Genomic DNA, 18006 nt, shown 5'->3' on the forward strand with positions numbered 1-18006 from the left:
TCTCAGCCTCTTGAATAACTAGGATAGTAGAGCAGGCACAAATCACTAGTGCCTGGTTCTTATATTTTGCTGAATTTCTTTACAAACCAACAACTTTCTGGTTTTATTGATTTTTTTTTGTTCGGGATTCTGTTTTTCTTCACTTACATTTCTCTATATTTTTTCTTAATTCCTTACTTCAATAAATTTGAAGTGATTGCTCTGTTTCAATGTCTTAATCCCTTGATTTAAAAAGTAATTTGTCAGTACATTTTTCGTAATGCATGAGTTTTAATATTTATTAACTGTTTTTCCTTTTTTATTTTGGTTTGCTCTTTAACCAGAGACATTCAGTAGGAATCATATTTTCTCAGTGGACAGGTTGATAACATCTTCCTTTGCCTGTGGGTTATTTCCTATCACATTGTGATTAGAAAATGGGTTTCTTAAAAATTCAGTTATTAGGAGTCTCTTGTTATTTGTTTTGTGATTCAATGCTGGCCATTTTGGAGACTTCTCCATGTCTGAAAAACAATACAGTATGTTAACTAATGTCAGGTAGGGGAGGGGAGGGGACAGGTGGAGTGAGAAGGGAAAGAGGAGACTCAAAAGGTTTAACACTTTTGGAAGTAGAGTTGTGGCTGGAAACAGTAGAGCATCTGGCCCTGACTGAATTCAAGCTCTGTGACCAGCAACAACAGCAAAATAAATAAAGAAATAAATTTATTTATTTATTGACTTTTAGCAAACCATTAAAAAGCTATTAAAGTCTCTCCTGTCTACAGTCATCTGATAACAATTTTGAAACTAAAAACTGTAACAATTTTCCTTTCTTTTAATGCTGTGGGGTTGTGTCTATGTGAGTGCAAATCTAGTAAGCACATCAGGATGTAAAAAAGTGGTCTGATATCCAACCATGAATGAAGGAAGCCCTGGGAGAGAACTGTGCTCCCCCAAACACAGAAAGCATAGAGATGTGCATGCATACATACATGCACACAAATACACACACACCCAGGCTCCCTCATAAAATATAGAACGCATTACCCACAGCAAACCCTTGGTATCCACCCGTATGTGGTTCCTAGGAGACTGCCATCGAGGGCAAACTGAACATGCGTAGGATGCAGAGATCAGTGCTGCACTGCAGGTTCTGAGCATGTGCCATTAAGGTCATGGACACCGGTTTAGGGAAGGAAAGATAGTCACTTTTCTGGGCTTCTGTAGTTAAAGCCATAGAAGGATGAATGATAGTAGCTAGGATTACAGGTAAAACTAGTAACTGGCATGTTCTTAAAGTATTTCATGATGTTTATTTTTCTGCAGTATGGTCAGTGTGTCATAGTATATGCTTCTGGGCATGTTCAGTTAGGTTTACATGACATCATCTAAAAGAATGAGTCAGTAACTTGATGTCCTCAGCATGGTTCCTTATAGGTGTCCCCAGAGAGTTTTAGCCAAAACCATTGGGAAGAACAGGTATGAAGGTGCATTAACAATCTTTAAACAAAACAGTCCTCCATTTCCTCGGTAAATACAGGAGTTTGCCTTAAAGGTGTCTGCTGTGCTTTCTGTTGTAATCCTGGCTTCTCCATGTACTTTAAAAACATTCTAACCATGTAAAAACATCTTTATTTCACTTTCAAGCCTGAAGGACTATTTGGATATGTTCAGAATTAAGATTCAAAATGACTTCATTGGAATGTTGGACTCTTACATTTATACCATGAAAATTCTAGCTTCAATCAGGTATTATTCCTTTGTAGAAACCTCATTTATTGATGTTCTAGATTTTCATTCTTACTTAAGTAGAAGTGAGTTTTGATCTTCATAAGCTTTCATCTAATTCATATAAAATTGTGTTTATTTTCTTTGGAGGATGCAAAACTTTCAAGTATCAATATATCTAAAATTTAAGAACTACATTTGTCATACTCCAGAAATAATCTAAATGCACAAATATCACAAAATACTTTAAGAATATACCAGACTCTGGTTGGCTCAGCCCTGTAATCCTTGGCATTCAAGAAGCTGAGATCTGAAAAAAAAAAGCCAACACTTGAAAAGGCTGACAAACTCCATCTCCAACTAGCCAACAGGAAGAAGAGCTGAGGGCACGGCTCAAGGAGTAGAGAGCACCCCAACTGTGAGCAAAAAAGTTGAGCTTGTCAGATCAGTCAAATGTTAGACCAAGGGGCCGGGAGTTTGGCCTAGTGGTTAAAGTGCTTGCCTAGCATGCATGAAGACCCGGGTTCGATTCCTCGGTACCACATACATAGAAAAAAGCTGGAAGTGGTGCTGAGGCTCAAGTGGTAGAGCTCTAACCTTGAGAAAGTCCAAGGACAGTGCTCAGGCCCTGAGCTCAAGCCCATGACTGGCAAAAAAAAAAAAAAAATGTTAGACCAAGCATGAGGTCCTAGTTCAAAGCCTAGCACCAGTAAGAAAAAAAGAAGGCAAAGAAAAAGCAATTGAAGTTCACATACCTCACTGTGGTCATGTTTTTTTTCCTTTAATCCCCCAGTGGCTTGAGGTGTAGTTGTTAAAACCCTGTAAACTTTACTGTGCGTGATGCGACGATTTTATATACATATATTGTGAATTGATTACACAAGCAGTTGACATTTATCAACTTACATAGTTACATTTTTGAATGGTAAGACTATTGAACAGTACTGTTAGCAAATTTCACTGATATAATGCACTTGCTGCTTATTCATATTCAGAACCTATTCCTTTTTCAAGGGAAACTTTGTAGTCTTTGACCAGCATCAATCCTCTCCCCATTCCCAGCCCTCGATAACCACCACTCTGTGTTTTGCCATTTCTATGTTTCTGATTCCATATATAAATGAGATCACACAATATCTGTCTGGGTAAATATGCTCAAGATTTTATCCATGTTGTTGAAAGTAACAGATTTTCCTTTTTTATGGCTGATCAATATTCCATGTATGCATGTATATATAATCATATGTCACATATATTTATGTATACATACATACACATTGTAGTTATGTTGACAGGTTGCCTCCTTTTTATGTTGTCAGTTCTGTGAATAAAGCTACAATGTGGGGCCGGGAGTTTAGCCTAGTGGTAGAGTGCTTGCCTAGCATGCACGAAGACCCGGGTTCGATTCCTTGGTACCACATACTTAGAAAAAGCCGGAAGTGGTGCTGAGGCTCAAGTGGTAGAGCTCTAGCCTTGAGAAAAATCCAAGGACTGTGCTCAGGCCCTGAGCTCAAGCCCAGGACTGGAAAAAAAAAAAAATACAATGAATAAGGAGAGTATATATACTCTTTGATATACAGATTTTATTTCTTTTTTTTCTTTTTGCCGGTCCTGGGGCTTGACCTCAGGGCCTATGGGCTGTCTCTGAGCCTCTTTGTGCTCAAGGCGAGCACTCTACCACGTCTTGCTTTTTCTGGGTAGCATATTGGAGATGAGACTCTCACAGACCCTCCTTCCCTGGCTGGCTTCAAACCGTGATCCTCAGATCTCAGCCTCCTGAGTAGCTGGATAACAGGCGTGAGCCACCAGCACCTGGACAGATTTTGTTTCTTTTGAATGTATATCCAGCTATGGGTCTGCTGCGTCATATGGTAGTTTTAATATTTTGAGGCACCTCCATCCTGTTTTCTGTAATGGTTGTACTAATTTTTGTTCCCTCTCTGCATGTTCTCTTTTCCATTAACCATCCTAACAGTAATCTGTTCCAGCCTTTGTAAGTTTGTTTTGGCAAAGGTCTTCACCAGTCAGTCCAGTCTCACGTTCTGGATAGGCCAGCTAGTAGCAGTCATGTGAGATAAGGCTTGCTGTTGAGGTCTTCTGTTTGACAGGGTCAGTGCTCTGGGGACGAATGGAGTTGATGACTGGTTTCTACAAGCTACAAGGGATAATGGCCGGCTCTGTGGTTTGGAAGCACCATGGCTGGGCTCTGATTACACAAAGCTGTGCTCTGCTATTGGGAAAGGCCAAGTTTAGGCCCTGTGATCAGGCATGGCTCCAACATGTGCTCCACACTTTGGGTTCTCCTTTGGAATGGGGCTTTGGCCCAGCTGGGGGCAGTCTCAGAATCCACATACTACAGGACCACACACTGTGTCCCCGAACTGATGCTTTGAGGCAGTGTGATCTTAGTCAGCTTGTTTCCTAGTCAGACAGAGTCACAGGCTTTGCCGCCCTATTAGGCGAGGTCTCTGGCTGGGCTCTGTGACTGAGCTGGGTTGCAGGCGAGGCTTCTCTGTTGGTCAGGATCAATCCCTGGACTCCCTTCCCGGTCAGGACTGTGGGCTCTGCTCAACATTCAGACAAGATTCTAGACTTGCTCCAAATGGGATCACAGGCCGGGCCCAGTGCTTGAGAGCAGTTTCTAACTTGTTTTCCTGCCTGTGCAGGTTGGGTTATAGACTGGGCTCTGAGGATGGACAAATTCCCAGGGTGTGCTCTTTGATCCTAGGGGTCAGAGGCTCTTCTTCGCAGTTAGGCACAACCATCAGCATAGCCACCTGTTTAGTCCCTGGCAAGGCTCTAACTAGGTGATTGTCACTGTGTGGGGTTTCCAGTCTGTCAAACCAGTCTGCTAGTGTGGCTTGCTGCCCAAGTGAAGCCCAGAGGCTAGCTTTTGAGGCTGGCAGGGGGTTGGTCTTGGGCTATTTGACTGGATAAAGCCAGAACCTGTGCTCTAAAGTCAACAGTGTGACCCAGGCAGTAGGCTGGGCTCTGTGTTCCATTGGACTACAAGCTAGGAACCCAAGCCAAAACGTGCTTACTGGCCAGATGGAGCCATGAGCTCACAGCTGCAGGCCCACAGATCTGCCACCAGGCAGATATTAAAGAGTGTTAAGGACACTGAAAAAGGAAAGAGAAGTATATAGGGAAGTTGAGAGTGTGGGGCAAATTGGGGGCTGAGATTGTGTTTATAGGCCAAAACCAGCCTCACTGAGTTGACAGTGAAACAGACACCTAAAGGAAGTGAAGGAGTTCCTTTACTACATGGCCATCTGGAGATGAGCCTGCTGAGCAGAGGAAATAGTAACAACCTCTAAGTCTCAGTCATCAGGAAGTAGCAAAGAAGCCATGTGGCCTGCAAGAAAGGAGCAGTACAGAGGAGAAAGGGTTGAGGTATTCCTGACAATTGGCTTAGTCTGGGGAGAAGGCAGAGCTGGCGGGGGGTGGGTGTTGGAGATTCATTTCTATATGATGCATATTGATGCTTTATTTCTAGTTGTATCCTCAAGGTGGGGATTTAATGAACATTACCATATCTTTTTCTAACAATGAATGTTTCCTGAATCTTCTCCCACGCTGCATAGTGCACCTGATGAGATCATTTGCCAGCCTAATGATTTTGATACTGATGCTTTAGTATTTGTTTTTCATAAAATCTAAAGGAAATGTACAAATACGTTAGTAGAGTATATACACAAACACAAACCTAATGGTCATGATGGTTAATATTTTTCAAAACAATTCTATCTGTGCATAACAGTAACAAGCAATTTCAAATGGAGTGGTATTTAAAGTAGCTTCAAAAACAATAAAATAACGGAAATAAGTTTGGTGAAACATGTACATGACAATTAACTGACAATGCTAGGCAAATTAAGGAAGAATAACTGAGATAATATAGAAAATTAAACAAATTGCAGTTTAAATAGTGAAAGATGCCATGTCTCACCAAATTGTATCAATAAATTGAATGAAAACCTAATTAAATCCAAAAGGCTTTTACTGTATACACTAACAGATTCTTTAAAGATGTATAGAGAAACTAAAATTAGTCTTTGTTAAATTATAGCTTAATATTATTAAACGAGGTCATATATTTATGAACTAATATTCATTACTATTTTCCTCTTAATAGGTAACATAAGGGGCATCTTGTTTTTGCCTTTCTGAGACTTTTTCCTCTTAATTATTAATATACACTATCAAGGTTGGATTTCATCTTTATTTCATTTTGTATCCCCTGTTGATTACCTGTTTAATCTCAATTTTGTAGGAATTTAAGATTTTTAAATTAAAAACATTCACATATACTTAGGTGAAGATGTCATTGCAGTAGCTTTGGTTAGAACAGACTGGATGCTTTTCTTATTTTGTGCTGGTACTAGGATCTGATCTTAGGGTCTCATGCTCTTGTTTGGATTTTTTTCACTTATAGATTAGCACTCTACCACGAGCCACACCTCCAGTTGCGGTGGATTTTTGCTGATTAATTGGAGATAAAAGTCTCTCCAATTTGTCTGCCCAGACTGGCTTCAAACCTCAATCCTTGGATTTCAGCTTCCTGAGTAGCAGGTCACCTAACTCAGACTAGAGTTTTAAGTCATATACACAATATAAAACATAATATTTTTGATATATAATATATAGTATATGCCATATACTATATATTATGTTATATGTAGCACACCATACATAGTATGTAAAATATATAATATAGAGTATATACTATATACAGTATAGTATACTATATCATATTAATTATGTTACATTATGTAACTTATATGTATATTATGTTATATATTATATAATATGTTTAATATATAATTGATTATATAGCATATATAATAATTTATATGATATTATGTAATATAGTTGCTATATCATATAATATAATACATAATGCTATATAATATAATTTATGTGCATAATTATATATGATTATGTATAATTATATCTATGAAATATATAACACATAATCTATTTTTTTCCAGTCCCGGGGCTTGAACTCAGGGTCTGACCACTGTCCTTGGGCTTTCTCAAGGCCAGAGCTCTATCACATGAGCCACAACACCACTTCTGCCTTTCCTATGTATGTGATACCAAAGAATCAAACCCAAGTCTTCATGTATGCTAGGCAAGCACTTTACCACTACGCCAAACTCTCATCCCCAACAAATAATCTATTATATATAATATCTACTAAGTAGATATATATCATATATTACATATTATAGTATATATTCTATATAATATCTACTAAATACACACTGTATTACAATATATAGTATATAATATTTTTCGTATATCTTTATTGTAATTAATAGACGAGTTATATTCACCACGTAGATAGTATATAATATTATACAATAATATAATATCTATACTATATATTAGGTGTATAAAATATATCTTATACTAATTTATGTTATTAATGTTAAATATATTCTATAATATAGTATATAATATAATATATAGTATCAGATACTCTATATAAGATACATCTCTATATAATATATTCTATTTATCCTCTATTATACATACTCTAACATCACATAGCTATACTCTATTATATATACTGTATATATTTCCCTAAAATATACTTATGTAATTTTTTTTTTTTGCCAGTCCTGGGGACTGAACTCAGGGCCTGAGCACTGTCCTTGGGCTTTCCTCAAGGTTAATGTTCTACCACTTGAGCCACAGAACCAGTTCTGGCCTTTTTTATGTATGTGGTACCGAGGAATCGAACCCGGGCCTTCGTGCATGCTAGGCAAGCACTCTACCGCCAGGCCAAACTCCCGGCCCCTACTTATGTAATTTTTATGACTTCCTTGCTTTCTTCCATTCATCTTTGCTTCAACTCCATTTATTTAGGTAATTCTACCTATTTCATGCACATTGGTTCTTCACAGCCTCCCTTTCATGTATAAAATCTTACAGTTACCACAAGCATCTCGCACTCTTGGTGGCATTGTCTTATGGTGTTCTTTTCCCTTAGGACACGCATGGATGAAAACAAAGTTAAGGAGACCTTATTCAGACATTACAAAATATACAAAGTAGAGATTTCAAAAGCCATCACAAAGCCATTTCCATTTCTTGAAAGTCTCCGTGACCGTGAACTCATCACCAACAAAATGTATGAAGTAAGTGAAGTTTACTCCATTAGCACCTGGGAAGTAAGCCCCAAATGAAGCTATCCTTTCCTATCTTGGAACCAAGATTCAAAGTATAACTAGCCGATTGCCATGTCGCCTGTGAGGTCCATGGAAGATGGGCCATGGCGATTGTGCCCTGCCTGAAGGAACCTGTTCTGTGGCCTTTGGAGTCAAGGTGCCCAGCAGTGAAACAGGCCGCGTGGAATGGCAAGGCTATTCCATAGAGGTGCACAGTGAAATTCATACACTAAACATTAAAAATATAACCACAGCATTTTAAATGTAATTAATGCCAATCTTAAAAACCTGAATCTGAGAACATACTGGGGATCCTCTCAGGACAAACTTGAGAATAGATGCTTTCTGTTCTTTCTGCAATATCTTTCAGTGTTGCCTTCTCATCCCTCTACTTCTGTTATAGTAGAATTTGGGAGAATTTTTCCAGTAGGCTCAGTTGGAGGTTCAGTGTAAAGAGTTTGGCTTTAGCTCCAGGAATATACTTTCTCACGGCCAAGTTCTCAGCCAGAGGGAATGGTCACTTGATCTTCTTCAAGTGAAATCAGTTTTGAGGGAAGGCCAGGAGTTGTCCAGTCAAGAAGACAGCCGTCATCACCCGCTAAGCCTACCCCCAAAGCATTCTGACTTCGGCAACCTATCAACTAGCTTTTAATCCATCTTCCTCCTTCAAACTTCCTCCATCTTACATAGAATAAAAACGAGGGTAAGGACAGAGTCACCAGTGGGTATTTTGTTTTTCTTGTTGGCCCATCGGGGTTGAACTCTAGGCCTGGGTGCTGTCCCTGAGCTCCTCAGCTCAAAGCTACCACCCTACCCCTGGGCCTGGGCGTTGTCCCTGAGCTCTTCAGCTCAAGGCTACTACCCTATCCCTGGAGCCACAGCCCCACTTCCCATTTTCTAGAGATTAATTGGAGATATGAGTGTCACATTCTTTAGTGCCTGGGCTGGCTTTGAACTGCAGTCCTCAGATCTCAGCCTCCTGAGTAGCTAGGATTACAAGCGTGAGCCGCTGCACCCAGCAGCAGTGGGTATTTTTATGGTGGAAGGACTAACTTGTTTTAGTCAATAGCTACACAAATATATAAATTCTTAAACATTATATGAGAATATGTCTCAATAGAGAAATTGAAAATATATTGTTACTCAAATGATTGCAGGTCAAGGTACAGTAAAGACACTTGCATACCTACGTTCATGGATGTACTTTTCATGATACACAAGTTAGGGAAGCAGCCTACAAACCCTACAATGGTTGAGTAGACCAAGAAAAACCTAGATACCCACAATGGAATTTTACTCATATAACAGAAATAAAGTATTCTTATGTCATTTGCAGGGAAATTATATTAAATGAAGTAAGTCAGGCTCAAGAAACAAAGAGTATATGTTGGTTTTCCTCTGTAGAAGTTAGGGCTAAATTATAAACATCTATGAAAACATATCTAGAAGTCATATGCACATACATACAAACAAGTTTGTGACATAAGTTTAGCATACAAGGAAGGATTCCACTGGTATAACTCCTTTGAATAGCTAACTTATTGTTTAATAAACGAATACCAGGAAACGGAAACATGTTTTGTCAGAGAAAGGATGAGGTCAAGGAGAAAGTGGGAAAAGAAATGGAAAGAGGATAAGTAGAAATAGGAGCAGGTAACTTGAGTGGATTGGGTGTGGTTGGTATAGGTGAAGGATGCATTATACTCATAAACTGACAGACTGAATTGAAACCGCTTTGTACAACTATCTAAAGATAATCTTTAAAAAGTCAAATGCCAGCCAGGTACAGTAACTCACGCTTGTAATAGCTAGGGCTACTCAGGAGGCTGAGATCAGATCGTGGTTCAAATCCAGCCCAGGCATTAAGAAATCTGTGAGAGGGCTGGGAATTTGGCCTAGTGGTAGAGTGCTCGCCTAGCATGCACAAAGACCTGGGTTCGATTCCTCAGTACCACATACATAGAAAAAAGCCAGAAGTGGTGCTGAGGCTCAAGTGGTAGAGCTCTAGCCTTGAGAAAGTCCAAGGGCAGTGCTCAGGCCCTGAGCTCAAGCCCTAGGACTGGCAAAAAAAAAAAAAATCTGTGAGATTCTTATCTCCAATTAATCACCAGAAAACCAGAAATGGAACTGTGGCTCAAGGGGTAGGGTGGTAGCCTTGAGCTGAAGAGCTCAGGGACAGTGCCCAGACCCAGAGTTCAAGACCCATGACCAAAAAAAGAAAAAAAAGCTGAGTGCCAAGCTAGGTGTTGTTAGTGGCTCACACCTCTAATCCTAGCTACTCAGGAGGCTGAGATCTGAGGATTGAGGGTTGAAGCCAGTCCTGATAGTAAAGTCGCAGTGAGACTCTTATCTCCAATTAACTACTCAATAACCTGAAGTGGTGCTGTGGCTCAAGTGATAGAGCCTTGTGTACAAAGAGGCTCAGGGACAGTACCAAGGTCATGAGTTCAAGCCCCACAACTGACAAAAAAACCAAATGTCAGTAATTCTAGCTCCTCAAGAGGCAGAGATGTGAGAATTCTAGTTTGAAGCCAACCTAGGCAGACAAATTCCTGAAACTCATATCCTCAGTTATCCAGCAAAATACTGGAAGTGGAGGTGTAGCTAAAGTGATAGAGCACTAGTCTTGAGCCAAAAAACTAGACAAGTGTGAGAAGCCCTGAATTCAAGCCCCAGCACAAAATACAAAACACACAAAAATGTGTGTGTATATATATATATATATATGTGATACCAATTGTATATATATAAACATTAACTGTAAAATTACATTCCAGGAATCCTCTGTAACCTGGAAATTTGTACTTACATTTTCTCCATTTAATTTTTTTTTAAAGGACTGTTATGATTCTTATAGAAACCTGGTTCCCATCCACAACATAATGTACAACGTTCTCAGGAAACTGGAGAAGATCCTTGACATAGAAGTTCTGGGAGCATTGTTCAGCCCGGTCAACATGCAGGAATATCCTGAATTAACTCAAGTTCACCAAAGTTTTGTAGATGGTAATCAGGTTTATTACCACCTTTTGAGGTCCATTGCCTTTTTTCTTTTCAACAATCACATATTGAGCTTTTCTTGTCTCTTCTTTTCTCCCTTCTTCTTCTTGCTCTTCCCTCAACTCTCAGTAGTCAACAAAACCCTGAATATCCAAGAGGGTAACAGAGAAGAGACAGATGAGAGGCCTAACCACCACCTCAGGAGTTTACAAGGTAACTACACTAGACTAAAAACAACTTCTCTCCTTAGATGTTGTTGGTCCTGGGGCTTGAACTCTGGGCCTGAGCACTGTCCCTCAGCTCTTCAGCTCAAGGCTAGTGCTCTACCCCATGAGCCACAGGACCACTGTGGTCTTTTGGTGGTGAATTGGAGATAAGCTGCCTGGACTGGCTTTGAGCCACAATCCCCAGATCTCAGCCTCCTGAGTAGCAAGGATTACAGGCCTAGCAATGAAGGCACCTGATTCTTCATAACAACGACAAGAGCTAAAATGGTGAACCCCAAGTTTGACTTCCTGAACGGACTTCTTACTTCTTCCCTCTAGGATATGGCCAAAACTATTTCATGAGAAGCCTGAGGTGGCCCTTGGATTGCTTGTCTTCTGATGGTCTGCGTTGGGCTGGTGTGTGATCCTATGGGATAGCATTCTGGGCGTGCTGTGGGGCTGCCTCCTTGCCTTACCAGTTGTCCAGGTTTTTGCCTCAGTAGCTTCTTCTCCCAGGCTTCACCCGGTTTCCTCACACCTCTCAACACTAGCTGGCTTTTTGTGGACTCTCTAACATTAAAGATATTGGCCAAAACTGAAGGAAGGGAGAAACCAGGAACCTTCTCCTTACTGCCTTGGTCCACCCACCTAACCACGGCTCCACCCACCCAGGGTCCCCCCACGCACGCTCCACCCTGCCAGGACATGGGCCTCGGTGGTTTTAGCTGCTGCGCACTCAGGGACCTGCCCAGCCTCAGACTCTGCTCCAGCCCCTCGCCCAGCTTCGGGTTGACAGCTTCCCTTTGGGCCCCTGAGCTCTCCCACCAGCCGAATCTCTGCTGTATGAGCTTCGTGTAATTTGCATTTTCCTTTTGGATCCTGACTGATAACAGGATCAAACATAATATCTATGAATTAAAATGTGATTTAGGTTCTACCCACCTCGAAAATGGACTGGCAGAGGGCCACTCTGGCACACGACACACAGATGGAAAGCAAACCAATTCAACCCATGACCAAAGTGATGGATCAGACTGCCAAGAAGCTACCAAACAACAGGCTCAAGAGTCTCCATCTGCAGGTAAGACTGATTTTTAGGTCGCGTAGAATATGAAGGAGATGAAGGTCTTGGCTGGGGTCAGATCAGTAGACTAATGCTTGATACAAGAGGAGAGGGCATGGAGCCAGGCACAGTGGCTCAGAGCTGTAATCTCATCTACTTTGGAGTCAGAGATAAGGAGGATAACAGCCTGAGCATAAAGTTAGCAAGCCCCAAGCATGTCAGCAACTAAGCTGGATGTGATGGTATGTATCTATGGTCCCAACTTTGTGGGAGGCAAAAAGTAGGAGGATCCTGGGCTGAGCAGGCTTAGGCCAAAAAAAAAAAACGGGGGCCAGGGACTCTATCTGAAAAATAAAGCAAAAGGACCGAGGACATGGCTCAAGCAGTAAAGCTCCTGTGAGATCTGGAATATAAGCAAACAAGCAAGAGAGAAAGGAAGGAAGGAAAGAAGGAGGGAGGGAAGGAAGGATGAAAAGGAAGGAGAAACCAGAGAAGGAAATAAAAGGAAGAAAGGGAAAAAAGAAGAAGATAAAAGGCAAAGATAAAGGCAGAGGGAAAGAAGGAACGAAGGGGAGAAAGGAAAGAGAGAAAGGAGGGGGTGGGGAAGGAAGGGAGGGAGGGAAGGGAAAAGATCACAGAGACAGACAGGACAGGGGCAAAGCCTGGTACACTGGTGAGAATGGGAGGAAAAGAGAAAGAAAAAAGTGGGACACAAAGTGGGAAGAGAGAAGTACACAGCAAAGTCAGGCAGCAATCGCCTCAGAATCAATGAAGCACAAACACCCTCAGCAGATGGAGTGGCAATGTATGCAAGTCGGCTGGATAAAGAAACTGGGCACTGCTGGCTCACACCTGTAATCCTAGCTACTCAGGAGGCTGAGATCTGAGAATGGAGGTTCAAAGCCACCCCATGCACAAAAGTCCAGAAGACTTTTATCCATTAACCCCCAGAAAACCGGAAGTGGTGCTGTGGCTCAAGTGACAAAAGAAAAGAAAAAGAAAATATTCTGTGTAGCAACAGGAGAAGAAGGTTAAAGCAAAATGGAAACCAGGGACGGGTCTCAGCTGTGGTTTTCTTCTCTTCAGAGTCCGATGAACAAGAAAAGATCCTCATGGAACAGAGCGATGCAGGTTTACTATCCCCCAGCCCACTGGCCTTGGATGAAGAAAGTAGGTATCTTCCATGAAATGCACCAGCAGTCTCTATTTGTTTAATTAATTGTTGCTCTTTTCAAAATCTATCCTAACTGCTTTTTAAATTGACAATTGAAAACAAGGTCATGTGTGTTTGGGTCCAGCAGGGTAACTCAATGATATAGTATTTGCCCTACATATGCATGGCCCCGTTTAATCCCATGACTAAGCACACGGGAAGTCATTCATCTACATACAAAAATATGTCACATTGGGAACTGGTGTTTCAGACAAATATATACTTATTTTGTACATACTTATTTTATAGTGAGAATACTTTAAAAACGTGTTTTTTTTTTTTGCCAGTTCTGGGGCTTGAACTCAGGACCTAGGCACCACACCTGAGCTTCTTTTTGCTCAAGGCTAGCGCTCTACTGTTTGCACCAGAGTCAGTTTTTCTGTTTATGTGGTACTGAGGACTCAACCCCAGGGCTTCATGCATGCTTGGCAAGCACTACCACTAAGCCACATTACCATCCCCTTAAAATCTTTTAAGCAAACAAATAAAACATTTAATTCCCTAATATTAGAGTTATTAGGTTGAAAATAGGTCTCCTAATTGAACTTTTTTTAGCCACTATCTCTTTAATCCCCTTTTCAAATCCTGCCAAACACTGGTAAATATCACTATATTACATCTTCGAATTAGGCAGGTTTTTTTATTCTAGTAGCTTATTGGAGGTAGGAGTCTCATGGATTTTCCTGCCTGGGCTGGCTTTGAACTGCAATCCTCAGAGCTCAACCTCCTAAATAGCTAGGATTGCAGGCGTAAAACACTGGCACCCAGCAGAGTTAGACATGTCACATGAAATGAGATCATACAATATTTGATTTTTTTCGTGCACTGATATAACATTCTGTCTCATGCTGACATAAATGACATCTTCAAGGCCAAATAGTATTCTAAGATGTGTGTACATCATATTTTCTTTACCTGTCAGTGGATATTTATATGGATCTCTTACCCTGGGATTTTTCAATAATGCTTTAATCAATACAGGGCTGCAGACTTCTCTGTAACATACCAATTTTTATTCTTTTAGTTACATACCCAGCAAGGAGATTACTGGATCCTATAGTAGTTCTAGTTTAGTTTTAATACAATTTTATTGTTATTTCTAAGGTGTTGCATAGAGGAGTTCCATGTCATAAATTAGGTGATGAGTACATTTTTCTTTTTGGCCTGGGCACTGTGGTATTGAAGAGTGGAACCCAGTGCTCGTGCTTGCTAGGCAGGCACTCTACCACTAGGCTCAGGGTGTTGGCAGTTTGTTTCTTGCCTAATGTGACATATTTGCTTTGACATAGTGAAAATCCATTCTTATCTGCAATCCAGTCTTATACTGCAGTCATCATTTTTATTTATATTTTAGACAAGGTCTCACTATATAACTCAGACAATTCTCCTGCTTCCCAAATGCTGTGATTACAGGCATGTGCTACCATATTTGTCTAATTTTTATTTTTATTCATTTTTACAGATAAATGGATGTACAATTAATTAGATAAAATTTATATATAGACAAATGCATATATATATATATGTATGTCAAGAGATATTTTGGACACGGATCCAGAATATAAGCACAAAATTTATTTGTTTCAGGACCAGGAGTTTGGCTTAGTGGTAGGGTGCTTGCCTAGCATGCACAAAGTCCCAGGTTCGATTCCTCGGTACCACATGCATAGAAAAAAGCTGGAAGTGGTGCTGAGGCTCAAGTGGTAGAGCTCTGGCCTTGAGAAAGTCCAAGGGCAGTGCTCAGGCCCTGAGTTCAAGCCCAGGACTGGCAAAAAAAAAAAAGGAAAAAAAATTTATTTGTTTTCCATATGCATTGTACCCAGGCAATCAGAGTGATTTTGTACAATCCTTAATGTGACTGCATTTGTGTGTGCATGCATGCGTGTGTACAGGTGTTCCTGAGCAGGTGTGCACACAAGATTGAATTCAGGGTCCCAGGCATGCTATGTTGACCATGTATGTTTATTTTTAAAACAAAAGATGCAACGTATTTATAAACTGATTTGTTGAATGGTAAATCCTTTGTACAACTATGCAAAGATAATAAAGTTATTTTAAAAATAAGGCAAACCCTTCACAAAGCAAATACACACATCCATTAAAGGATGAAGAAAATAGGTAAAAGGAAAGGTTTTTCAGCAGAGGAAAGGAGGAGAAGGACGTGAGGCTTTATCCTACGTAGTGCTGGGAAGAGGGTTATTGATGCTAGTGAGCAAGTACACTGGAGAGACAAGTGAAAACTCTTTATTCATTATAATCAGGTGTCGAGCCGCCCTATCGTGAAACCCAAGTGAGTTCCTGTTCTGTGCTCCTCGTGGATATAAAGAAGGAAAAGCCATGTAATTACTTGGGTGCTGAGCAACCAGCCAGAGCAAGGACTACCTATAACCAAGCCACTGACGTCATAGGTAAGGCTGACGTCATAGGTAAGGCTGACGGAAGAACCCATGACTATCCAAAGAACAGTTCCAGGGACGGGTCTTGGGTCCGTGAGGCCAGCCCAGGGTGGCCTGGCCTGTGCAAGCAGAAGCCAGTCTTCAGCTTCATGGAAGTGGAGAAATACCCAGACCGAGACATGGTGGCGCAAATAGGAGCTGCTGAAGTCAGGGAAGTTCCTTCTTAAGGAAGAAAAGAAGGCAGGGGGTTAGAGTTGTAAAAGAAGACGGTGGAGGAACTGACACAGTCTGCAAAGGGGTAAAATGCAATCCCTCCCCACACAGAAGCAGTGATCACGGCAGAGCCAAGAAGAAAGGTACCACGCAAAAGGAGGAGATGCTGTAGGAGCAGGGCAGGGCCAGTGGTGACATGAGGGCCATGACCTCATCACCTAGTCCACCCTTCCCACAAAGATAAGCCAAGACTTTGCCAAGTCAGCTACCCCTAAAATAAGGACAACGTAATGGAACAAGGATTGCAGGGAGTGCTGGCTCCTTAGCCTGGATTTTTCTCTTTTCTTTTCTTTTCCTTCCTTCCTTCCTTCCTTCCTTCCTTCCTTCCTTCCTTCCTTCCTTCCTTCTTTCCTTCCTTCCTTCTTTCCTTCCTTCCTTCTTTCCCTCTCTCCCATCCTTTCCTTCCCTCTCTTTCTGTCTCTATTTTTCTTTTTCTCTTTCCTTCCTTCTCCCTCTCTCTCTAAGTTTTCTTTCTTTCTCTTTTCTTCCTTCCTTCCTTCTCCCTCCCTGTCTCTATTTTTTCTCTTCTTCCTTAGTTCTTCCCTGTCTCTTTCTCCCTCCCTCCCCACCCACCAGTCTGCTTCCCCCGCCCCCACTCTATAACAGTCTGGCCAAAGGACCTGAGCACTGTGCCTGAGCTTTTGTGCTCAAGGCTAACGCTCTACCACATGAGCTATAGCTCCACTTCCAGCTTTTTGATGGTTGATTGGAAATAAAAATCTTACAGACTTTACTGTGTGGGTTGGTTTTGAACTGCGATCCTCAGATCTCAGCCTCCTGAGTAACTGGGATTATAGACATGAGCCACCTGTGCCGACTTTGTCTTTCTTTTCATAGGCCAGTGTTGAGGCGTGAACTCCAGAATTAGGTCTTCTTGCTTCTATTTTCTTAGTCCTCAGTGGTACCACTTGAGCCATATCTCCAGGCGTGGCTTTTTGATGATTAATGGAGATAGACTCTCATAGATTTGTTTGCCTATACTGGCTTAGAACTAAAAAAGAAATTTTAAAAAAAGAAAGAAAGAAAAAGAAAATGAGCCAGCTGGTGGTTCACATCTATAATCCCAGCTACTCAGGAGGCTAAGATTGGAGAATCAGAGCCAGCCTCGACAGACAGATCCTAGCTCCAATTTACCAGTGAAAAGCTAGAAGAGAAGGCATGGTTCATATGGTAGAGTGCCAGCTTTGAGTGAAAAAGCTAAGCAACAGCTTGAGCCTCTGAGTTCAAAGCCCAGTACAATGAGAGAAAAGAAGATGAGGACAGAGATGAGAAGGGCACTAGGGGATTGTGAAAGACTTGTCAAGCTGTCAGTGTGACCAGTGTGGGATTAGGCTCTGGAAAGTTTCAAATCCCAGGCTGTCAGGGGGCATGCCACAGCCCTGAGTGAACTTGCTGGGCATTCTTGCCATAAGGGCCTCTAAGGCACTGTCTGAGACTCCGGAGGGATTTCTCTCATTTGTGCAGAAATCAGCAGTGATGATTCGAAAGGAGCCAGTGATGAAGATGAGCCTGTGGATATTTCACCAAGAAGCAAGCCAGGTAAGGAAGACTGAAAAGTGACTGTCACCTGTTGCATTCTATTCTGAGCCCATTCTGTAGGATCTCGCACTGCACCCCTGAGCCACAGTGCCACTTCCAATTTCTATGAAAGATCATTTCTAACACAAAGATAAATGCTCCTTCATTGCTGGAGCACACACCTTGCATAGTGTCAGAAGACAAGCTAGCTGTTAAGATTCTACCCGTAACCTTAGCTACTGGAAAAGCTGAGACTGGGATTATAGTTCAAGGCCAGCCCAAGTGGGGAAGTTCACAAACCCCCTTCAGAACTGAGAACTGTGAAGAGTGGCATATGCTTTTTTATAAAACCTCACTGTGACAGGGAGCTTAAAATAGGTGGATCGCAGTCCAGGCATGCACTAGAATAGGAAATAAGATCCTACATCCAAAATGAGTTTAAACCCTTCCCCCC

At 41.3% G+C, this 18006-nt stretch overlaps 1 protein-coding gene across 1 annotated transcript in view; it reads left to right on the forward strand.

Moving 5' to 3' along the window:
* Positions 1–18006, forward strand: part of LOC150048892 (nuclear autoantigen Sp-100-like) — a 49752-nt gene that overhangs the window by 3737 nt on the left and 28009 nt on the right. Inside the window, exons 2-9 of the mRNA XM_090354337.1 lie at positions 7706–7853; positions 10721–10889; positions 11013–11096; positions 11429–11506; positions 12021–12170; positions 13239–13322; positions 15627–15773; positions 17499–17573. Coding sequence (XP_090210463.1) covers positions 7706–7853; positions 10721–10889; positions 11013–11096; positions 11429–11506; positions 12021–12170; positions 13239–13322; positions 15627–15773; positions 17499–17573 — 935 coding nt within the window. The remainder of the gene's footprint in view (positions 1–7705; positions 7854–10720; positions 10890–11012; positions 11097–11428; positions 11507–12020; positions 12171–13238; positions 13323–15626; positions 15774–17498; positions 17574–18006) is intronic.

This window comes from Megascapheus bottae, chromosome 21 (assembly GCF_031878675.1).
Source record: "Megascapheus bottae isolate mThoBot1 chromosome 21, mThoBot2.hap1, whole genome shotgun sequence".
Taxonomy (NCBI): Eukaryota; Metazoa; Chordata; class Mammalia; order Rodentia; family Geomyidae; genus Megascapheus; species Megascapheus bottae.